The sequence below is a fragment of the Miniopterus schreibersii genome (assembly GCF_964146895.1).
Source record: "Miniopterus schreibersii genome assembly, chromosome: 21".
Lineage (NCBI taxonomy): Eukaryota > Metazoa > Chordata > Mammalia > Chiroptera > Miniopteridae > Miniopterus > Miniopterus schreibersii.
This window is the reverse complement of record NC_138123.1, coordinates 16,061,476-16,086,227: the sequence shown is the minus strand read 5'-3', so window position 1 is coordinate 16,086,227 and position 24,752 is coordinate 16,061,476. Positions and strand designations below refer to the sequence as shown.

The 24,752-nt window shown below is 44.6% G+C and overlaps 2 protein-coding genes and 1 pseudogene across 9 annotated transcripts in view; 1 reads left to right on the top strand and 2 right to left on the bottom strand.

The window, feature by feature from the left end:
• MTR (5-methyltetrahydrofolate-homocysteine methyltransferase) overlaps window positions 1-16,820 on the bottom strand; it is a 94,118-nt gene extending 77,298 nt beyond the window's left edge. For 2 of the 6 annotated variants that reach the window (XM_081124267.1, XM_081124268.1), the window contains exons 1-5: window positions 16,634-16,749; window positions 15,757-15,795; window positions 8,498-8,709; window positions 3,298-3,387; window positions 928-997 (exon numbers count right to left, since the gene is read on the bottom strand). In XM_081124267.1, the coding sequence (XP_080980393.1) occupies window positions 928-997; window positions 3,298-3,387; window positions 8,498-8,709; window positions 15,757-15,795; window positions 16,634-16,667 (445 nt within the window). In that variant the 5' untranslated portion in view covers window positions 16,668-16,749. Of the gene's footprint in view, window positions 1-927; window positions 998-3,297; window positions 3,388-8,497; window positions 8,710-15,756; window positions 15,897-16,633 lie in introns of all 6 variants that reach the window. The other 4 variants (XM_081124266.1, XM_081124270.1, XM_081124269.1 and 1 more) reach the window with 4 other exon arrangements.
• On the top strand, window positions 16,695-20,937 carry LOC308550443 (serpin B6 pseudogene; annotated as a pseudogene). The gene is made up of 2 exons (XR_014000666.1): window positions 16,695-17,416; window positions 19,528-20,937. The product of XR_014000666.1 is annotated as a serpin B6 pseudogene (transcript).
• Window positions 20,938-22,752: 1,815 nt separating this feature from the next.
• Window positions 22,753-24,752, bottom strand: part of ACTN2 (actinin alpha 2) — a 69,841-nt gene continuing 67,841 nt past the window's right edge. For both annotated transcript variants that reach the window (XM_081123917.1, XM_081123916.1), the window contains exon 21: window positions 22,753-24,488. In XM_081123917.1, coding sequence (XP_080980043.1) covers window positions 24,330-24,488 — 159 coding nt within the window. In that variant the 3' untranslated portion in view covers window positions 22,753-24,329. The remainder of the gene's footprint in view (window positions 24,489-24,752) is intronic.

The following is a 24,752-nucleotide window of genomic DNA, read 5'->3' as shown; positions in this document are numbered from 1 at the left end:
TACAATTTAACTGGAGAAGACTACCAACTACTTGATTACCCAGCCTGTGAACAGGTTATAGGCCCAAATATTCCTTATCTTCTCCAAAGCCAAAGAATAATGTGGGAATAAGAAACATGTCCTCCAATTTCCCTGCTTTAGCTGCTTCAACACCCTCTGACCTGCGCCCATGGGGCAACAGTCCACATGTCTCCATGGACTCCATCATTACCTCTCAGAAACAGAGTTCCTATAGATTGCTCCGTCTCCATTCACTAGTATGCTGTGTCTCACTTCCTAACCATTTTCTTTCATCTTTGCTGCTGGCAGTAACTTCCCATTTTCAAATCCTAAAGGGCTCCATATATTTCTCCTAGTCCCTTCCCCTCTCGAACCCTCCCCACCCACTGCTGCCTGAGAGTTCTTAAGGCAGTTGGCCAGAAGGTTAGTTATTTTGGGAGGCTACTTTTCAACTTCCTGTAAAACTAAATCCAATGTCACACTCTTTTGTGTGCTACTCAGAGCCTTCAAGGACGTTAGTGGTATGAAGTGAAAATGCTCCAAAGACAGGATCTCTTAGGGGAACTTTACAGGGTAAGATCAAATACTTAATGTTAACCAAAATGACCCAAACAGTCAGCTGCTGCATTAATAACCTGATGCTATGCTTCCAAAGGGAGAAAAACCATTTTGGTTGTAAATATACAAGGAGGCCATGGTCTTAGCTACAAAGTAAACACAGAACACACCCTGCACCCAAGGCCCATGGGGATAGTCAATTCACAGAGACTGTGAAACTACAGAGAAGTAACCTACAAACAACAGCAACGTAGAGTCTGCAGGGCTAGTAAGCCAATGATTATGAAAGAAAAAATACAATAAGGACAGCATATTATAACTAAAAACATCCAAGGAATCGTCTTTGTAAAAAGGGAAAAAGTTCCTTACCTGTCTGGAGAGTTATCTCCTCGGCTGCTTTTCTGGCCACTGCCGCAGAGCACTTGTTCATCCGGTAGGCCTAACATAATACTGCACACGTTAGCCTGTCCGTTTCCTCCACATGTTAAATGAGGAACCCATGCCCCTCTAAAACCCAGGGTCGGTCAGTAAGGAAATGGAGAGTGAATTAGTTTGAGGTCTGAATGAAATCTTGGCCAAGAAGGTCTATCAGCTTCCCCAGCCTGGAAGGCAACAGGAAAGGAAAGTCTTTGGAAACTGCTTTTAGGTTCTTCCCCAAAACCATGAGGGAGGTATCAAAAGGACAATCTCTGACACCTGGCATGTTAGAGACTAAGCTGATGTAGTTAAATATTCTGCAATTTAGAAAAAAGAGTAGTAATGGGAAAAGCACAGGGTTTAGACACAGGAGGCCTGGCTTCTGGGACCAGCTCTGTCACTGCCAGCTAGCCCTGACTTCTTTCACCAAACAATGGTTGTAAGCAACGGTTCTGAACTTTTCATAGATTATTAACCTTCTGAAATTTGGTAAAGGCCCATGAACTCTTTCACTAGGAAACAAAAGCAAGTATGCACAAACATACAAAGTACTGCCTACAATTTAAAGAGGTTCAAAGGCCTCCTGAAGGGCTTCCACAAGCTGGAGTAGGAGCTCCTGGACTTGTGATCGTCAAGATCCCATCTAATTCTAAGATCGTCTATACCTTGGGTCTTCATATCTAGTCATTAAAAAACCATAATATCCTAAAATAGGGGTTTATCAAATTATGGCTCCCAAGGCAAATCTAGACTGCTGCCTATTTTGTAAATAAAGTTTTATTAGAACACAATCAAGCCCACCATTGACAACTTTTCTATGACTTCTTTTGCACTACAATGACAGAGTTGAGTGGTTGCAACAGACACTGTATGTAGCCAACAAAGTCCAAAATACTTACTATCTGGCCCTTTACAAAAAAAGTTTGCCAACCCCTACTCTAAAACAACACAAAAGTGACTGCAATACAAATTTATTTTCCAGTGATATCCAAAAGGCATGCGATTACACTAATATGAGGCACTAGAGAAATCAAATTCAGAGACTGAAAGTAGAATGGTGAGTGCCAGAGTCTGAGGGGAAAGGGGAATGGGGAGTTATTGTTTAATGGAGACAGAGTTTCAGTTCTGCAAGATGAAAAGAATTCTGTGGATAGATGGTGGTATCAGTAGCATTGATGTGAATGTACTTAATGACACTGAACTTATACTTAAAAATGGTTAGGATGATAAATTTTTATGTTACATGTATTTTGCCACAATTGAAAAAACAAAGGAAATCAAATCTGCCACCCAATACTTAAAACGCCTCACAAGCCCTGGCCGGCATGGTTCAGTGGTTAGAGCACTGTCCCATGCACCACAGGGTCACTGGTTCGATTCCCGGTCAGGGAACAGGCACAGGTTTCGGGTTCGATCCCCAGTCAGGGTGTGTGCACGAAGTAACTGACATATGCTTCTCTCTCACATCGATGTTTCCCTCTCTCTCCCTCTCCTTTACTCTCTCTCTAGAATCAATGAAAAACATATCCTTGGGTGAGGGTTAAAGAAAAAAAGGCCTAACAAGCCCTGGTCAGTGCAGCTGAGTTGGCTGGGGTGCTGTTCCACACGCCAAAAGGTTATGGGTTTGATCCGGGTCAAGGCACATGCTTAGGTTGCGGGTTCAGGTTCAATTCCAGGTCAGGTTGCGTAAGGGAGGCCACCAATAGATGTTTCTCTTTCACACTGATGTTTCTCTCTCTCCCCTTCCCTTCTCTCGCTCTTAAAAAAAAAAAAAAAAAAAAAAAAGTCAAACATATCCTCAGGTGAGGATTAAAAAAAAGGCCTCACAAAAAAGTGTATGCGGCCAATCATTGTGCCTTTCCAGCAGTCACCACGCATCATTTTTATTTGATTACTTGCCCATGAAAGAAGCCAAATGGGCCCGAGCCAGTCTGACTCAGTGGTCAGAGCACTGGCCCACAGTCTGAAGGGTCCTGGGTCTGGCTCCAGCCAAGGGCATGTACCTTGGTCAGAGCTTCTGCGGGAGGCAACCAATTGATGTTTCTCTTTCTCTCCCTTCCACCCTCTCTGAAAAACAATGGAAAAAATATCCTCAGGTGAGGATTAAAAAAAAAATTTTTTTTAATTAAAAAAAAAAAAAGAAGCCAAATGGAAAATGAATGGGCTGCTATGTTCATAAACAGAAGAGAGTCAAACGATTTCCCTGTCTGAGCACAAACAACAGATAACTAGGCATTCACTTCAGGTGGTCTTTTCACTAGCAACTAGCAATGTGGTAAATGCTCACAACATCTTAGCTATGAAGGAAAATGGACATCTTACCAAGTGTTCCAGGCCATAGTCAGCTTGGGCAACATGAGTGCTGCTAAAAGTGTTTGTTTCAATGACATCTGCCCCAGCCAGCAAGTAATCCTGTAATGAGATAGTAATGTCGATGCTGAGTTTAGAATCCCTGTCCCCCAACAACAAACATGCCTTTTCATCATTACCCCCAAATAGCATGTGACCACCTACTAAGTATACAGCACTGCACTGGAGGCTAGAGATGAAACAGATGTAAGACGTTCATAGAAAGGCACGTGGTGTAAGTGAACACAGAACTTGAACGCATGTAAGTTCACACCCTAAGTTCCAAGAACTGAGTCAAGTTCCTTAAACTCTCTGAGTCCGGTGTCCTCCTTTGAAAGTATTATAACCCTTCTTCACAGGGCAGCTGTATGATTATACATGAACCATCTCAAGTGTCTGGCACAGGGTGGGGGGCACGCAACAAACATTAATTCTGTTCCCTTACCTTCCGGCTGCTTCACCACAGTCAGATCTCCAATGAGAACTCATCTCTAGACCTCAAAGCCGACCACGACTATTCTGTCCCCATCTTCTAATCCCTCCAAGGCAGAGCTGCACCTTCCCAAGAGCCCTGAGGCCCAGTGCCCTCTTGTTCTTCCTTATTTCACCAACGCAACCTCAGCCTGACGAGCACTCTGGAATCTTTCAACCCCCTAGATTCCTGTTCTTCCTCATTTCACCAACTCAACCTCAGCCTGACTAGCACTCTAGAATCTCTCAAACCCCTAGATTCCTGTTCTTCCTCATTTCACCAGCTCAACCTCAGCCTGACGAGCACTCTGGAATCTCTCAAGCCCCTAGATTTTCTGACAGTGAGTGAACCCAACCCCTCCTAGCTGATAAAACTGTTTACAGAAGAGCTATGCAATGCAAACCAAGATTTACACATTTATAAGTCACAAACTTCCTAAATATCCATCAGTAAGGAAACAGCGAAATAAACTATAACACACCCCTATTATTACATGCCATGTGTCAGCTAAAAACCATTGTGTATATCTACATATACTAACATGGAAAGATCTCCAAAGTACTGCTGAAAGAAAAACGAGATTGATTGATATGTAAAACATGACATCACTCATATATACATACATATATATAAACAGTACTGAGTTTTCTACAAATATATATGTATACACATACATATATACACATATATACATATATAAATGCATAACAAAATAATCTGGAAAGACATATGCCAAGTAATATAAGTGGTTATCTTGGTGAAAAAATAGAACTTTGGAGTAGTGTTAAAGGCAGTTTATTCTTATCTATGAGAACAAATAAAATAAAATTTAATTTTTCAAAAAAGAAAAAGAAAATTTCCTTAATGCCTAGGAATAAGGAAATTAGTTAAGCAATTGATGATGTATACATAGAATAAATTATTATGAAGTTCTTAAAACCATTTTTCAGAACATTTAATGCTCATGGTATATAAATAAAAAATGAAAATTTTAGAACAGTATGAAGTAATATAATCCTAATTTAATTTTTTAAATCCAAGTATAGAAAACTAGATTGAAATATACTTAAAATATGCAAATGGTAGTTATCTCTTGGTATTGATATTGCAAATGGTTATTTTCTCCTTTATGCTTTTCTATATTATCTAGTTAGATGTGTTTTTTTAAACAGTGAATGCACTCTTTCTAATTAGAGAAAAATATTTCTAAATTCACACAGATTTGAAAATTTCCATAACATGAAGTTAAAAGGTGCTTCCTCTAGCTCTTGCCTGTTCTCTCCACCTTTCCTATTTCCTAGCTCATTGCTCCACTCACGGACTCTGCATAGGATGCCCGATTCCAATCCTATTCTAGTGATTTTAAAAAATGTGTAATCTGGGGCAAGCTACTTAATTTCTCCGCTCCTCAGTTTTCTCATGCAGGAAGCTGTCAAAATTAAAGAAAGACATTAAAGAGGGCCCTTCTAGAGGTTAATAGATGTTTCAGGTAAGGTTTCACGTAGGTCTCAGCCTATATTGATAGCAATAGGCTAGTAATGCCTGAGGCAATTACCTGGGCCCCTACTGCTGTGGTGAGCCAGGGCCCATGTGGTTATGATGACTGCCAAGTGCACCTCAACAACAACCATCAGGGAACTTTTTAAAGAGCCAGATATATCACTCACAGGTCCTGGATGGTCTCCTGGGGCCACACAGCAAGGCAGGGTGGGGGTAGGTGCATGTGAGCAAGTGAGAGCATGTGAACCTGGAGGTCAGCCTTTACTGAGGTCAAGGGTGGGGTCTTGGGATTTCGTGAGTTCACTCTTTATTGGCAAATTTAAAACATAAGAGTGGGAATTAGGGTGCAAAAAGGGAAAAGGAGTCACTCAAGCAGTCCATTATCTAGATCACCCAGAGCTTTCTTAAAGGGGAACTTCATGGGTAGGACTGGCCTGGTTCCTTATTTAGCTGTTTAGCTACAAGCTATGTCATACGCCTGCCAGTATGTTTATTTGAGGTAAATGTCTTTGAAATAGATGCTTCTGCAATCAAAAACTTAATGTCAGGCACTTACACTATGAATATAACTTTAAAAGTCCATTAAACTTAAATATCAGAGGATCTGAACTACAAGGTGTGAAAACAACCCAGTTTTGCCTTTTCTTCGTCCACGAACATGACATGGTCTCTACATTCAAAGACTTTGGCTACTAAGCATTCTCCCACTAGGTACACCTTACTGCACCACAGCAGGTCTTGTTCACATACCTATCATGGGAACCTCATTCTATCTAGCTGCCTAACTGCACAGGACAAGGATTCATTCCTTCGACAGGTATGTACAGAGTACTCTCTGCATGCAAGAGACTGTTCTAGGCAACAGCTATTCAGGAGCGAAAAACGGGCATAAACTGCTACCCTCAGGAAACTATACTCTAGTGATAATCCAGATGAACAAAGCCACACAGCATGGTACTCGTGTGATTTACCAACTGCATTAGAAGAACTGAGTTTGTAACCACCCCAAGCAATTCACTCCCACGATGACATTCCCAATCTCAACACACAGGGATTTTATAACACAAAAACCAAGTCACCACCCTGTCTGCAGAACCAAATCTCTTCAAAGACCAATTTAAAATTTTCCAGTACCTACAATTCCCATTATAACCAAAGGAAAGGTACTCTTAGTTTTTCTTCAAATGAAAACCATCCTGCATCTTACTTAGAACAAAGTTTTGATGGCCCAATAAAATGACCCCTTTCACCTGCAAGGAATCCCTGAACCACCCAGTGATTTGTTTCAGTAAATTTTTTTCCTTAAGAGTCTGAAACACCTATAATAATAAGAGAGCTCTAGAAAATAAAACTTTCTCACTTAACTAGTAAGATTTGTTCTTCTAATTGAATCCAGACCAGGGAAACAGATTAAATCACCTTACTATTTCTTCTAGTCATAATTCTATGAAATTCCTATGATTACCCATGAAACAATTGAAATCGGACACAGTGGGTTCAGGCTGTGCCAATTAAGCAGAGACAAGGTTGAATCACATATGAGCATTTTATTCCATTATTGCCAGCAAAATAGGAGAACAGAGAGATTTGTCCACATAAAATCTGCTCTAACCCGCCCCCCATAAGCAGGTTCCTTATATCGGGTAGAAGGACAAAGATTACATGGGGAAGTGGGCAAAAGGAAATAGAATGGGTATATGGTTTACAGGTTACAGGCTGGGGGTCTGCAAATTAGTGGGGCGCCTCCAGACTCCTTTGTTCCTACAACAAGTTGTTAATGTTTCCATGATGATAGGCACTTAGGAGAATGGCTCACATTCCAACTCCCATGACCTGGGGAGTACAACTCCCAGCCAGCTTAGAAAGTGCTTTTGCTAATTAGAACAGAACAATCACAATTAACAGAACATGATTAATATTTCTGCCCTCAACAAATTTAGTACTATGTTTATTTTTAAATCTTAAAAGTATAATAATACCCAGTTACTTGCTTCTGATCTCTTTAGTTTGGCTAGCCATTTTTATTGAAGACCAGAAAAAACAGAATGAAAAAACATGGGATTTAGGTCAGTAAACCTCTGTCCAGTCAGGCAAGTTACAGTGGAATCTCAGTTCTCAAACTTAATTCATTCAGGAAGGCTGTTCCAGAAGTGATTTGTTCGAAAACAGAATTTTTTCCCATTAGAAATAATGTAAATTGAATTAATTCATTCCAGACCCCCAAATGATTCCACTTTAACCTTTCTTATATACAGTAAGTGGTTAATAGACTATTTAATTTGTAAACAAACACTTCTTAAATTTCTCCTACTGGCCTTAAACATTTTCAGCACTCGTTCCAGAGGGTCTTTCAGGTCAGTATGAGGCATCTTCTTCACTTTTTCACAGACCACTGCCTCTCGCTGGCTAACTGCTGTTCGTTTACCCAAATCAACACTTTTTCTACTTCTTCGACTGCCTTGTGACCATTGTTTCTTTCACACTCTTAGCAACATTAGCACTCCTGATGGCCTCTTTATGTTTTAAAATTGTGCCAATCATCCATTTTGCCAGCAACAACAATGCCCCCACCCCACCCCTACACAAAAATATTCACTGTACAATTTCCTAAGATGTTAACAAGACAAACTTTAGTGGTAAACTGACTCATACTGGTGGTGCATTCTCTCCTTTGTGGCCTGAGACACTTTTGCCATGCTAATGTATCAGAATGAAAGGGCTGTCAGGTCAAGTACAGGAGTTTTATTCCACAAACAAGACATTTTTTTCATGAACAACTTGGTCGAGAACCTGAATTGTTCAAGATGCTGGAGACGTTCGAGAACTGAGGTTTGACTGTATTTAACCTCTGTGATCCTCAGTTTCCAAATCTACAAAATGAGAACTACCTTTCGTTGTACTTCATCAAGGCTGTGTGATGAGTTAAGTAACACAGCATATATGAAAACCCTAATTTGCCCAGGATTTTGTGGCTTCTCATTGGAGTTTCAACACCTAAAAGGCAGACAATGTACCTTCCTCATCTCCTTACCTTAAATGCTCAACACAGGGCATGACTTTTATTTGGTGTCCAACGCCTGCTTTCTGAACAATCACCTCTTTCTCTACCCTCCAGCGTGCCCAGGACAGTGTTCTGCCCTCGGTACATGAATGTCATGAAGAATGACAGACTGAGAGTATCAGCGCCTGTTCACACTTTACCTTATGGATTTGATAAATGACATCAGGTTGAGTTATACTTAGAATGTCATTGTTGCCTTTCAGTGGCCTGGCATGGTCTTTAAATTCCTGACCTCGAAAGTCTTCTTCACTCAGCTTGTGCCGCTGGATCATGGTCCCCATCCCTCCATCCAGCACCATGATCCTCTCCTGCAGAATACCTTCAATCTCATCCTGCAGGGTTTTCTTCATGCCTGCATTAAAGAAAGTGAAAATTTGACTTCAAAAAATGAAGAAAGGGGAAAAAGATGTGTGGAGAGGGAGTTTAGAGTAATTTATAACCATTCACAATAGGGAGTAAATAGGGCTCATAAAAGATATATTCACAGCACTACAACATTAGAAAAATGCTGCCCAAAAATGTTTTCATTAAGTTATTACATCACCTAGTGCAATAAAAGATTATACACCGCACAAAATTGCTGGTGAAGCACCAAACCAAAGTTAAAGCAGGTGGTAGTTACTGTTTCAAAGATGAGGAAAGGAGGCAGCAATGAGCCAAGTGATACAAGGCCAGGCCAGGCTGTGGAACCATCTTCAGGGCTGCCTCTCCCTTGTTAATTCTGTGCACATGCTGCTTTTGTAGGGAGACTTACCATGGATGATTGAAGACGATCGATAATTCCAAGCTCCATTTAAATGGCTACCTTCAACAGTCTTTCCAACCTATTGCCAGAACTAACAGCCTACATACATGGATTTACTCACCTCTGCTCCATCTATGAAATAATAACTGACTAACACCCTGAAACTTCTCAACTCTCCCATGTCGTGGACTGCACCTCATTCCCAGCCCTGAAAAGCCCCCGATGCCTCTCCTTCCAACCCTATTTTTTGGTTTCCAAGAACTACTGGAAAGCCACAAAACTATACTGCTTAGAGTCACTGAAAATTTCAAATGTGAAGCCTTTTCTTTTTTTGTTGTTAATCGTCACCCAAGGATATTTTTTCCATTGATTTTTAAGGAGGGAGGGAGGGAGAAAGGTGAGGGTAGAGGAGAAACATGGATGTGAGAGAGACACATCTATTGGCTGCCTCCCGCACACACCCCAATTGGGGCAGGGGATCAAACCTACAACCCAAGTACGTGCCCTTGACCAGGAATTGAACCCATGACCCTTTGGTTCAAGGTCGGCCCTTGAATATAACCACTGAGCCACACCAGCCAGGGCTGTGAAGCCTCTTCTTGACCTTTCCTTGGTGACCCTCCACACTTCCCACATCTGCTGTCACAAACCTCTTTTAGCACCAGATTCTTCTCATTCTTTTTGCTCAACAGGTAAGAGTTTACCTAAGCCTGTATACAAACAAGTCTACTGTTGGGAACGCCTCAAACTCACCCCCCTCCACCTCAAAATCCTCTTGCAGCTTGGCTCACTCTGCTTTCCTTCTCTCTGCATCTAAGGAAGAGCACTGTCACCACCACTCCAATACCTCCCACTGCTCATTCCACCTCAGCACTTATACCCCAGCACCCCCAATTCTGATCTCGATGTGGTTTCCTCTTCCACCACTCTACTGAAATTATTTTCTAAAATCACCAATGATCTCCCAATTGTCAAAACATTTGGCCTTGCCCTGGTCAGGTTGCTCAGTTAGTTAGAGCACTGCCCCCAATGCACCATGGTTGCGGGTCCGATCGCCAGTCAGGGCACATACAAGAATCAACCAATCAATGCATCAATAAGTGGAGCAACAAATTGATGTTTCTCTTCCTCTCTCTCTAAAAAATCAATGAAAAAAAAATTTTAAAAACACTTGGCGCCAATCTTAGACCCAATTTCAAACTGTCCTCCTGATATTGCCACCTAGAATACAAACCTGCCCCTCGATCTAGTATTCGAAACTAAACTTGCTCTGCTCCATCTGGTAATGGCACCGCTCTTCCCAGAAGCCGGATCTGAAGCCTCAGTACTGCCTAACTCCTTATTCTCTCCAATAACCAACATCTACTGATTCAAACCCTACAGTTTGGCCTCCAGAATGGCACCCGCACTGGTCTCGCCTTCCACCCACAATGCTGACCCTTCCTTCTAGCCCTCAGCACACAACCCAGTCACCACCGATCCTCTAAGCTTCAGTTCAAACCCACGAAAACCAGGAATAATACCCGCCCCACCTGCCTCCCCAAGTTATTTCTCATTAAATGAGATTGTAGATGTGAATGTGTTTTGTAAGCGGTCGAGTGCCCCACAAAAGAGGCTGCCACCTCACCACTGTCCCTGGTCACCCTGTCTCCCAGTCCATCCCCTGCGTCACTGCCAGATTAATCTTTCTAAAGAACAATTCCACCTTGGCTGGTCTGGCTCAGTGGTTAGAGCGTCAACCTGTGGACTGAAGGGTTCCAGGTTTGATTTTGGCCCAGGGAACGTACCTAGGTTGCAGGCTTGATCCACAGACTCAGGGCACATGTGGGAGGCAACAAATTGATGTGTCTCTCTCACATCGATGTTTCTCCTCCCTGACCCCTTCCACTCTCTTTGAAAAAGCAATGGAATAAATATCCTCAGGTAAGGATTTAAAAAAAAAAAAAGTTAAAAAAAAAAAAAAATTATAAATCAGTGACCTCCTCTACTCAAACACCTTCAACAACTCCCAACTGCCTACTAGAGTTAACACAAGTTCCTCAAAACAAATCACAATGGCATCAACCAGTCTTGCCAACATTTCCTGTCTCCCTGAGAGGGGAACAGCGCTCAAGTCAAAGGGAGCTGGCTCTAAGCTCCCCGAGCTCCTTGAAGGAAAAGACTGTGTCTAGACCAATTCAGCTCTGTCCCTAGCAACACCCAGGACAGTACCTGGCACCTAAGTGTTCAATGAATATTTCCTTAACGGAGATGGCAAAAAGGTGAGGGAAGATGAGAAAGAAGAGGTCATTTAAAAGCAAACCAGAAACGGATGACTACATGTAAGCTGGCACTGGGTGCGAATTTACAGCCCTGACCTGTCTTACTAATGTCCAGAGTCTTGGGGACATAAAACAGGAACAGGGCCACAAGGTGGCTAACAGCTGTTTTGAGTGAATTACTCCAAGCAGGCTTCGGGAAGTTTGCTCCAGTAGCAAGTACAGCCAATTTGCAAGTATCTAGTTTCTTTCCCAAAGAGCATTATATTTTTTTCATGGTTCACTATTCCTTTCCGAAACCAACTCACTGGCTCATTACTGAGCTTGCAAGTGAAAGAAAACACTTTTTGAAAAGAACAAAGTTAAGGTACAAAGATCTCACCAGTAATACTGCAAGTACCAAAGGGGGGGGGAAAATCACTTTTGGGAAATGTGAAGAAAAGGTAGGGTGTAATGAATGAGACATGTGTAACAGAAAGGCCAGAAAAACAGGTAGGCATCAGGGAGCAATCCAGTCATTTCAAGCTAAAGTCAACAGAGCAAAGTCAGGTGTGGCATTTAATGTGGACACTCCACGATGTGACTGTCCTATCTGCTAATACGCACCCAGAGTTTCATATGACTAAACTAATGCTGACAGGATGAGTAAAAACAGATATCTGGGCTCGAGACCCAGGTCCCATAAGTAGCGATAGGGTTTCAGACATAATAAGGAAATATCAGTCCTGCCTTTATTATGGGAACTGTGATAATACAAGTCATGAAAGGAGACATATATACTTAACTACTGCTCTGAGTGTGTCGTTATCATCACATAGCTAAGGAGTAGAGCTAGGGCTGAAACTCTAAAGGTTGTGTTCTATATAATGCAAAGTCCAGTGGGCCATGAAAAACATCACAAAAGCGTGAAGCTCTCAGTCCTATTCAAGTTGGGGTAGGAGGCAGGAATGGCAAATATGCAGGTTTGGAAATGAACCTCAGTCTGGCAGAAAGAAGGCAATACTCAGTGAAAACAATAAAATGCAGAGAGTTTCAAATGGGGAATTTTAAAAAAGGTTAAAAACTTTAACCTATATGCCCAACTGAATTCCTTTCTTCTTAAAAGAACATAGCAGCAATCCACCCTGAAATGAAATTATGTGAGCTTAAGCGGGTGATTGTCTCACCAAACTGGTTGGAGAGCAGGGTGTGAATGTGGGGGTAAGAGGTCATACATTTGTAATTTAATTTAAAAAGTATCCAAACCTTACAGGAAAAAAAAAAATGCACTCTTTTCCACAACATGCCCTTTGGCATCAGCAAAATGTTCAATCAATATATTACTTATATGCCTTTGTCTTTCTCTCTCTTGCACCGAGCAAGTGCACAGGCGCTTAATAGACAGGAAGGAGAAAGGAGAAACTGACATAAGAAAAGCCACACCTTCCCCCATCCTGGTCTGCCTCATCAGTAGCCGGCATCTTCTACTCATAGCAAATCTGACAGTGGGAATGGGACTCTGCTCCTCCCGTTTTCATAAAAAGTCTAAGCATTTTTCCAGGGGGCCCGCACTGCATTTACTCACTTTTCAATCCAGAAATATAAACTGTTCTCAGTCTTTAAGACAGTTCACTACTTACCATAAGACACCCTTGTCCCCATACATTACAAATGCCAAAATCTTTTTAAGAGTTGTGAGATATGAGAGATCAAAGGTTTTTTTTAAAACACTAAACAAAACATCTGATTTTTATGAGAAATTTGACAAACTTATTGTATTATTTATGTGGAAGACTAAAAGCCCACAAAGAGCTAAATTAATTTTGAAAAAGTAGAAAGAGGTTACTTGGCCCACCAAATATAATATGTGATGAACCCAATATCATAGAATAAGGCAAGTATAACATAGAAAATCTTTATTACTTAGAATAAAGACTTCTTAAGACTCAAAAAGCCCAACATGTAATGTTGAAAAAAAATTTTTTTTTGATTACACACGAACTGAGAATTTCTTAAATGAAACTCACCACAGTGGGTAAAAAAGTTGTGTGTGTGTATGTATATATACACATACACACTAGAATATTACTCAGTCATAAAAAGTATAAAATCTTACCATTTGTGGCAGTATAGATAGACCTAGAATGCATTGTGCTAAGTGAAATAAGTCAGTCAGAGAAAGACAAATAGCAGATGATTTCACTTATATGTGGAATCTAAAGAACAAAATAAATGAACAAACAAAACAGAAACAGACTCATATACACAAAGATCAGACTGATGGTTTGCCAGATGGTAGGCGGGCTAGGGGAATGGGTATAAAAGGTGAAGGGATTGAGAAATACAAATTGGCAATTACAAAATAGTCACAGGGATGTAAAGTACAGCACATGGAATACAGTCAATAATATTGTAATAACTATGTATGGTGCCAGGTGGGTACTAGAATTATTGAGGGAATCACTTTGTAAAGTATGATTGTCTAACCACTATGCTGTACACCTGAAACTAAGACAAAATAATAGAGTATAAACTGTAATCGAAAAATAAAATTTTTAAAAAAGAAAAGAAACCACAGACAAAAATAATAAATAGATTATGGATTAGAGGAAGATTCTGCAATGTCTAAAACTAAAAAGGACTAATATGTATAATGTACAAGGAACTCCTACAAATTAATAAGAAATCAAATAGAAAAATGGGCAAAAGATACGAATAGGCAAGTAAAGGGAGGGAGAAAACAATAATAACCAACAACTATATGAAGAGAGCTCAAACTCACCAGCTATCAGAGTTGTGAATTAAAACATAATAATTTACATCCAATAGATGGGCAATAATTAGAAGATTGGATAATGCCAAAGAAAATATGAAACCTCAAGTATGCCTGCTGGAATGCAGACAGAGCCATTTTAAAGAGCAGCCTAGCAGGACTTAGTAAAATTAAGCATGCAGAAACCCAGCAATCTCACTCTGGGTATATTTCCCAAACTCTCACACAGACTCATAGAGAACACTAAAAGGATTACTGTAGGAATGGCAATTTGGAGACCACGTGGGTTGGGACATGGCAAAGTAAATGTGATGAATGCTCATGTGGAAAACTACACAGTGGTAACCAGGTAGACCACTGGGTTGCTGTGCTGTAAGGCTGGAATACTGAGTGAAAAGTCAGAAATGGTTAACTACCATGATACTATTTACATAAATTAAAAATACATATATACACAAACTAGAGTACAAACAAACATACAATACATGGAAATACGTGAAACAGGCTACCTATGGAATAGAAAACAGAGATAAGCCCAGCCAGCATGGTTCAGCAGTTGAGCATTGAGATGGAGGTCCGATTCCCAGTCAGGGCACATACCCAGGCTGGGGGCTCGATCCCCAGGAGGGGACTTACAGGAGGCAGCCAATTAATGACTCTCTCTCATCATTGATGTTTCCATCTCTTTCGCTCTCCCTTCCTCTCTCTGAAATCAATAAAAAATATATATTTTAAAAACAGAAAATAGAGATAAAAGGGAAAATATAACAGAACAAGTATGAATGGGAACTGCATGGACAGAATACAAAACTCTGCAACTGAGGTCCTTAAAAAGCTCTCTGCTTCTACAGTACCCCCATGCTTACTCATCCTTTAGAGGATACATAAAATGTCTTGGCTTAAATTAAGTGTTCACTGTTCTTAGCCTCAGGTATTCCCCAAGCTTTTCCAGTCGGGGATTATCTTTCAGCTGTTTCTAATCACCATGGCCCTGGCAGAACCCCCGCATGAGAGTAAGTCAGGATGAGCAGTCATTGAAACATTTCTCTTCCATGAAGAACCCCCCCCAAACCCTATTTATGCACATTCAGTCCATTAGGTCTAGAACATTGTGTACTTTTACAGCAGACTCCCTAACATCTTTTCAGCGAACACTATATTCCTATACAGTTCTGCAGTCCCCCACTTAGCCAGACGCATTCTGCTGCTGACACATTCACACCAAAGGGAAGTCACCCATTTCCTTTTCGATTAAGTGGGGCAGAGAAAGCCCGAAGTCCCAAGTAAGAGATGTTATCCAAATAACTACACGATACCCTATGAGAGGGACAGGCCTGATAGCAAGTGAGCAAGCCTTTCTCCGTCTCAGTTCCACGAGCGTCAAGAACAGCTGTAGCCGCCCCACTTAGGAGGACGTAGGATCGGCAGGGTCCCGGCTCCCCGGGAGGCTTCCCTGCAGTGGTGAGCGGCGCCACCCTCCTCTCCGGCGTGGCTACTGCGCAGCCCCCTCGCAGGCCCTGGGCTCTGCCCTGCCCACCTCGTCCCGCGCGTCTGGGTGCACCTGCGCCCAGACTCCAGCCAGGATGCCCTCTGAGGCCCACGGCTCATCCTAAAGCGGAGATGACACCCAGCTCTCCTACTAACCAGTTGTTTTTCCCCCGACGCAGAATGAGCGCTCTGCCCCTGGAGTGCAAAATACACGGTCGTCGTAGTTTAAGTAGCTCTGGGTCCCCTCCCGTCTCTCGGCCCCGGGCTCCCTCGGCGGAGCATGGAGCGCTCGGTACCTGCCCACGGGCAAGAGACTTCGCGCTCAAACAGGCCGGCAGCGCGGCGCTTACTCCCGCATCCGAGAGTCTCCCCCGCACGAAAAGAGGGGTGAGCGCCGGTTTGTCGAGAGGGGACGGGGTTCCGGTGGGGAAGGACCCGGTGCAGGAGGGAAAGGACTGGGTGCCCGGAGGAGAAGGGAGGGGTGCGTGCCGGGAAGGGAGAGTGGCGGGGGGGGGGGGGAGGGTGGCTGACGGGGAAGGGAGGGGTGCCGGGGAGGTGGACTAGGTGCCAGGGGTGAAGGCAGGGGTGCCGGGGAGATGGATGGGGTACCAGCTGGGGGATGGACTGGACGGGGTGCTGGCGGGGAAGGGAGAGGTGCCGGGGGTGGGGTGGGCGAGGTGCCGGGGTGCCGGGGGGGGGGGGGGGAGGATGGACGGGGTGCCGGGAGGGGGGGCGGTGGTGGGCGAGGTGCCGGGGTGCCGGGGGGGGGGGGAGGATGGACGGGGTGCCGGGGGGGATGCCGGGGGGGGGATGGACGGGGTGCCGGGGGGGGGCGATGGACGGGGTGCCAGGGGGGTGGACGGGGTGCCGGCAGGGGAGGAGCGGAGAGACACGTGGAGCTCGGGCTGCTCCCGGAGCCCAGGGGCGCCGCCCGCACGCCCACGGGACGCCTCCGGGCGTGTCGGGGTGGGAGGGCTGGGGGCGGGCGGCAGGAGTCTGGAAGCGGCGCAGCCCGGGCCGGGCCGAGCTTTACCCGAGGGCGTGCGCTCCTCCCGCGCGGGCGACATGCCGCGGGGTCTGCTCCTCCTCCTCAGGCGCGGGGCGCAGCGGGCGAGTCTCCACAGGGAACGGTGGAGAGCGGCGCCGGCCAGCGCCGAGAGGGCCGGGAGGCCGGGGCCCGAGAAAGCCAGTGACGTCCGCCCCGAGATCCACCGCCTCAGGACTGGGAGAGTTTCTGGCGCCACCGAGCCTCTGCAAGGAGCTCCCGCCCCGGGACTGTGATTGGTCTGTGCGAGCTCCTCGCGGCCCAATTGGCTGTCGGTCTCAACCAATCGCCGGAGGCCGGCCCCAGGGCTCTCTGGGAGATGTAGTCGGGGGCCGGGTCCTGGCGAGGCGCCGCGCCCGCCGCGCCCCGGATCTGGAAGCGCGGCCGCGTGGCCGCTGGCGTGTCCCCGCGTGGACGCGGGTGCTGTCTAGCGCCGCGTGTGCGGTGCAGGCCCGAGACCTGAGTAAAGCCGGCGCTAGGCGAGGTGCGTGTTCACCGTCACTTAGGACAGAAAGCATTTCCTGAGCTCCCGCTGTGTGGGGACGTTGGATGCACAGACGGCCTACCGCGCATCCCGCGCCTGCAGCCCCTCGCGACCGAGTTCAGACTGACGGCCGAGCGGGAGAGTAACCACACGGAAGCCCGCGCTCGGGGCCAGGGGCGCCGCAGGCCCCGGGGTGTGGGAGCCGCGCAGAAGAAGCGGGGCGAAAGAGAAAGCGCCGGGCAAGGCCGTTTGGCCCGAGGATCTAAGAACAGGGGCCGGCAGCGACGGTGAGCGTGGGACACGCGGGGGGGGAAACAGGTGGCTGAAAAAATAACACAGACCTAATTAAGCACAAGTTTGCTTACCATTCTCATTCTGCATCTAATTATACCTCAATTTATTTGTTATTTTATTTTTTTAAATATATCTTTATTGATTTCAGAGAGGAAAGGAGAGGGAGAAAGATAGAAACATCAATGATGAGAGGGTCATTGATTGAACCCGCAACCCGGGCATATGCCCTGACCGGGAATCGAACCCCAATCGCCTGGTCCTAGGTCGATGCTCAACCGCTGAGCCACGCCGGGCGGTGCTATACCTCAATTTCTTAGTCTACAAAATGAGTAACACTGAATAGCATTCTTACCAAAGATGGTCATACTGAGGGGAGGGGGGAGAGGGGAGAGAATGTGTCTTAAGATTTTAAGGGCTAATTTTTAAATTATCACCTATCTCGGAAAGTTTGTTGATTTGTCTCTTGGAAAATAATCTTCCAGGCAGCTAGTCATTTACTATCCCCTATCCTAGCAGAAATTCCAGGAATTGTGTATCAGTCTCTGTTTTGAGCAAGTCACCATTCAGTATTGTCTTGGTCATAAGAGGGCAACAAGGTTAAAGGAATACATAGTGTCTAACGGGGCAGAGGATTCCTAGTACACAAACACACAATTTAAAGAAGAGTCCCAAAAATACTGTTCTGGGTTGAATTGTGTCCCCAAAAAGATATGTTCAAGTCCTAAACCCCAGCACTTCAGATGGAAACTTATTCAGAAATGAGGTTATTGCAGATGTAATTAGTTAAGATGAGGTCTTATAGGAGTAGAGTGGATCTTTAGTCCAATATGACTGGTATCCTTGTAAGAAATGGAGAGACACACAGGAAGAAAACAACCATGTGACATCAAAGGCAGAGATTGGTGTGATGGTGTGATGCACCTACAAACCGAGGAACCCAGGGAGTGCCAGAAAAATCCAAAGCTAGGAGAGACGAGGAAGGATTCTCCCCTGTAGGTTTCAGAGGGAACATGGCCCTATTGACACCTTGATTTTGGACTTCTAATTTCCAAAACTACCAGACAATACATTTTTGTTGTTTTTGGCCACCCATTTTGTGGTACTTGGTTATAACCAGTAGCCCTAGGAAATAATAGAAATGCATCTGTAGTTGGGGTGAGAACACTGAAGCAAAGCCTCCTTTCTCTAGGAGAGAATCTACTGTCTTATTTTGGTGATAATCTGCTAGCCCACTTCCCACCTTCACCTTCACCCTCACCCTCATCTAGCCTATCCCACAGTTCAAACCCATTGTGTAGAGATAAGACGTCATACAACCCCCTGGTTGTTTGGGGCAAAGAAGCACTGATCAGTGAACATAAATATCCATCTCTCATTGTAGGCCAGTAGTAAGTCGGAATTCCAGCTTTACACATTATTCTGTGGGCTTGCTTATGTGTGTCAGACCCATCAGGTTATTTTTGTGTCCTGCTAGTCAGGGTCCTAAGAATGTTAACGGAGGGCCAGATCTGGAACAAGGTATTGCTGTTTCTGGGGTCTGTCGGGGTTGACCCGTGGCTTTCTCCAGAAGAAAGGTGAGCCCACCACCTCCCCTTCTAAAATCCTTTCCTAATCTCAAGATCTAGACCCCCAAAGTCACCCTGTGATTGTCCACGTGGCCTACTAAATGAGCGGTGTCTGGTGAGCCTGTGGGATATGGCCGTGGCACTGGGTCCACGGTAGTCAAAAAGTATGTAAAGGAACTTTGCAGCTGTTTTATTGTCGCATGTCACCACGGGAGGCCGTGCTCCCCTTTCCCTCTGCGCTGAGAGATTTGCCATCTCTCTCTGCAGGACATGGCACTGGAAAGATCAGTTGACTCAATTTGCACCATCTGCTCCATTGATTCTTTTTCTATCTCTGAACCTCTCCTGCATGTGGGGTGTCTCGGACTCGCTCCTGTATGTGGGCTTCCCATACACATGTACGTGTTAAATTTGGCAATTTTCTCTTGTTAACCTGTCTCATGTCTGTTTTTTAGACGAGCCAGAAGAACGATGAGGGTCGTGGAAAGTTTTTTCCTCCCCACAGAACTAAGTTTTTTCACTTTTGTTTTCCTTTAAAGGCCAAGTTTTAAGATAAAGGTGATTTAAAAGAATTACGTGGGAGGCCTAGCAGCCGCGCCGCCTCCCGCCGCTCTGTGCTCACACCCACCGTGTCACCCACACTCCCAGGCTCCCCGTCATGGACGCTCTGTCTGAAGCAAATGGCACTTTTGCCATAAACCTTCTGAAAAAGCTAGGTGAAGACAAATCGAAGAATGTGTTTTTCTCGCCCTTCAGCATCTCCTCTGCCCTGGCCATGGTCCTTGTGGGGGCAGAGGGGAACACCGCAGCCCAGATGGCCCAGACACTTTCTTTAAGTAAAAGCAGTGGCAGAGGTGATGTCCACCAGTGCTTCCAGTCACTTCTCGCCAAGGTTAACAGGACTGGCACACAGTACTTGCTTAGAACTGCCAACAGGCTCTTCGGAGAAAAGTCTTATGACTTCAGCTTATCTTTCAAAGATTCCTGCCACAAATTCTACCAAGCGGAGATGGAAGAGCTGGACTTCTTCAAAGCTGCAGAGGAGGCCAGGAAACACATCAACACCTGGGTGGTGAACAAGACCGAAGGTAAAATTACAGAGGTGCTGTCTCCAGGTTCCATTAATCCAGGTACTCCTCTGGTTCTTGTGAACGCCATCTACTTCAAAGGAACCTGGGAATGTCAGTTTAACAAGGAGCACACCCAGGAGAGACCGTTTAAAGTCAGCAAGAATGAGCAGAAACCTGTGCAAATGATGTTTAAGAAATCTACCTTTAACATGACCTACATCAGAGAAATATTCACCAAGATTCTGGTGCTGCCCTACGTCGGCAGAGAGCTGAACATGATCATCATGCTTCCCAATGAGAACGTCGACCTGGAAACGGTGGAAAGGCAGCTCACCTATGAGAAATTTGCAGAGTGGACCAGGCCCGACATGATGGACGAAGGGGAGGTGGAAGTGCTCCTCCCACGGTTCCAGCTGGAGGAGAAGTATGACATGAAGGACGTCCTCTGCTCACTGGGCATGACCGATGCCTTTGAGCAGAACAGAGCAGACTTCTCTGGGATGTCGTCGGGGAGAAACCTGTTTCTGTCCAAGGTCGTGCACAAGTCCTTTGTGGAGGTCAACGAGGAAGGCACGGAGGCCTCAGCAGCCACGGTGGCCATCATGATGCTTCGCTGCGCCCTAAGGACGCCCAGGTTCTGTGCCGACCGCCCCTTCCTCTTCTTCATCCAGCACAGCAAGACCAGCAGCATCCTGTTCTGTGGCCGCTTCTCCTCCCCTTAGGAAGTCGCTGCCAGGCAAGGCCCTCTCCTGCCTCCTCTGACCCACTCTCCTCTGACACCTCAATGTGCCTGAGCTCAAAGGGACCTTTGGTCACCATCAAAAATAAAGGTCCTGATTTTGAAAAAAAATAAAAAATTAATAAAAGAATTACGTGAACTAACCATTATTGTTTTCTGGCGCTGCCTGGAAAGGAAGGTCCAATTAAGTAACCAAGTGAGCACTGGAAGGGGCCTGCAGTAGTGAGTACGCAGCCCAAGGGGAAGGCAGTGCCAATGAGGCTCAGCCAGTTTTGGTCTTCACCAGTGGTCACTCAGGTGATTTCAAAATAATACAATTAAATGCTGGCCATAAACACCATTTTATTGTTCATACTGAGTATTCAACAAATCTCTTTTTTCCCTCTCCAGCTACTACACATTTATAGAGAGACTTTTTCTCTGTTCTGGTAGCTAGCCTTGTAAAAACACGTTGTGTGTCTATCTGTACATCTGCCACTTTGACCTCTTGGAAGGCCCCAGCCATGTACACGAACTTGCAGGTGTGGCTTGGAGGATCCTCAAGCATTTCTTCTGCTCATCTGTTTTCCACCCGGGAAGTCTGCACTGCTGAGGAGATAACGTGGAAATGACAGTAAGGCCCTGGGGATCCTTGGTGAGGGCTTCTCACCAACAAATCACAACCACCTCGAGTCCCACCTTAAGAAAGATGATGGTCTGTCCGTTGCTTAAGTATTGAGTTATTAATGAACCCCAAGTGGTAGAAACCCTGTCCCCTCTGCTGCTTCCACCTGAAATAGGAAAGCGCCTCAGGCAGGACAGTTGCTCACTGCGCAGGCTGAGGGGGATGAGAGAAAGCTCAGGGACATGGCTGGGCACACTCGGTGCCTTCTTGTCAAATAATTCATGGAAACGGTGAATTTGTCAGCTTGGCAACAATTAGTGACTTCTGAAAATACAAGTTTCTGACTTGGTATCATTTAGATTTGTTTCACTTCAAGGCTTCAGCGAGCTCATGTCCAGCTTATTTCATGAACATACAGGAATCAGAGACACAGCAGGAAAGAACACCAAGCCGCATGCACTCATCTAAGACCAAGTTACTGCAGGCATTTCTGTGACCAACTAGGTGATGCAGGCATTGGCCTGGCAGTTCATGTCCAGTGAGAGCTGCTCTGATTCTCTTACACTTTGGATGACTAATGACCCTTTCCTTGATCTCTTAATCCAGTGGTTTGCAACTGAGGGTTACTAGAATCCTCCATGGAGCTTTAAAAAATAAAATGTCCAGGTCTTAACACAGACCTTCACAACCTGAAATTCAGGGTAGGGCTGAGTATGCACATATTTTTAAAATACCTACTGAGGGTTCTGGAGTGATCTCCCAGGTAAAAATTCCTTCCCAGTCCGCTTCTTCTAGTCCATTCATCACTTGTCTCCAATAGAGTCCACTTTAATTCCTCATCCCAAATTCACCCCCTACCCAACAAGCCAGTTTCTAATTCTTTAAGAAAGGCAAATACCCAAATGAGAGTTTTTAATTATGTTGGAAATTTTAAGTGAAGAAGTTTGTGGTTAACCAAAGAAACTGGTTATTTGAAAAAATAAGCATGGATTCTTTTTCTTTTACAAATTAAGTTTAATTGATAATTCAGCTCCAGAAATAAAAATAACTTCTAAAATGAGAGTATAAACATGTTTATTAAGTGTTTTTCAGAGATTTATCTCCTTTCTTCATTTAATAGCAGATAGTACTGATCTATTCTCTTGCCTGAATATTGTAAAGAAATTAAAATTTTAGGTAGATGAGCTACCTGTATCCATCCTAAAGTACCTCAAGTCCCCCTAGTAGCCTCAAAGGCAAAATGACTTCCCAGTTTTTCCTTAATGTTTGTGGCTGGAATATAGCACCTGCTTGAAATAAAACAAGGAGTCAGATTTCCTCTAAATATCACCCAAAGTTTTGGGCATTACACACAAGGACTCGGGTATTTCAGGAATTTGCTAACTATCAACTACTTAATGAAGCAAATTAAATGAAATTTATAAAGGTTGAAGGTTGTAAATGGGCCAATGTAGTAAAAGTATGAAGTTACCAAATGGTAATGAATGGAAAATACTACATTTCTAGCTGTTGGTGGAGATCCACAAAAATCTGAGAAAACTGGGTGACAGGCACATTACTGCTTTTCTAGTAACACATGACTTGCCATTTGCAACTGTTTTGGTTTGTTTATAATCCATTTTCTGATCATTAAGGACTCAGATGTAAACAGAATTCCTGCTTTATTCTCTACAAGCTGTCAACAAGATGGAAAAACAGAGGGGGGAGTCATAGCATATGGCAGCTCAAGCATTAGAACAAATGAACATTCAAGAGATCAGATGATGCTGGGAGCCTGTGTGGTGTCCTCTGTAATGGGGCTCCAGGTGGACAGAGCCAGACCCAGAGCTCATAGGATGGGCATCCAGTCACAGCAGTGACCACACGCGGAGTGCTGGCAAAGCATCTAGTCATTCCTACTATACAAAATGAATTCCCCCCAAATAGATAAAGGTTCTGCAATGCAAGAACTTACCTCTACTGCTGCTAAGAATGAGCCCTTCCCTACTAGCTCCTCCTGACCAGGTCAGAACACCAAAGGCGTAAGGGAGAAGTTGGGCCTGGTGAGCTATAAGGGTGCCAGTTTCTGACTCGTCTCCTGTTAGGAACTATCACTACACAAACCTATTTATTTAAAAACAGCACTCACCTACAGTCATCTTTTGGGAACCTGTACTAACGAGCTCTAGGAAAAGTACAGAAACCTGGAATCAAGACATAATCCTAAAACACTCGTTTTACCTCGTGGCTGCATCTTCCTCTCTGGCAATGAGACTGACTTGTGTTTCCTGAGGTCTCTACTTGGGAGGGTAAGTAAGGCATTGAAACCCACTCACTGGACTGCATAGTCCTAAACAATGAAGAGCTGACTATAATCTTTATTTTAAAATGTTTAAGTACTACAGATATTTCGGGTAGTCTGATTCTAGTCCCTGGAAGTTCCATCTCACAATATTAAATTCAACTAAAGGTACGATAGTACCATTTATACTTAAATATTGCTAATCTTTGGATAAGAAAGTAAAATATTAATATCCCAAATATATTTCCCCAGTGATAATCACATAAGCCTATTAGATACAAGAATATTTTTAAAGATATCAAACATTTACCTTTTTTCCCTGGTCTTAAATCCTGGGTATTTGGGAGTTCCCCATTTTGTACTTTTCTTCTGTCCCTAGATCCTCCTAATTTCATACTACTCAAGTAATTTGCTTTGTTTTATCAAAGAAACAAACAAAAAACCCTGATATTTCATTGCATTTAGCTAACAGTTCAGAAATAAAGAAACCTACCTATGAAGCACACTATGCCATAAATCTCAGAAACTGAATTTCAGCCATCACATTGCTGGCCATTACTGAACTGCATAAGCTTTCCCTGTCCCTTCACTTGACCAGGCCTATCAGTCTTTCACTGCGCGGTGGCTGCTGGCTCAGGCCCCTGGCCTCACAGGTCGCTCTCCCCATAGAGCGCAGAGGAGAAGGCAGCGTAGTCCAGGGCCCCCGGCACGGCGCCCGGGCCCTTGTAGGCTGGCATGCGCCCCAGGCAGTACTGCGCCTGGTCCGGGGGCAGCTCGCGCCGCAGCTCCTCGGCTAGGATGTACGGCTGCAAGAGAGGGGGTTGCAAGTCAGTCTCCGAAAAGCCTGTGGCAGTGTGTTCACACTGACACATGCTGGCGCTGGTTCAGTTGAAAAAGGATTAGAGGCAGGCTGTCAGGTGGGCCTGGTACCTGACACCTGCAGGCCAGGTTTGCGCCTGAGGCCACACCTGCAGGGTCTCCCCCAGGTTGCACTGCCACCGAGAGTTCTCAAACTGAGGCAGTGGGAGTGACAAATATTGTGACCTTAAGTTTACAACCCAGAGGGATAG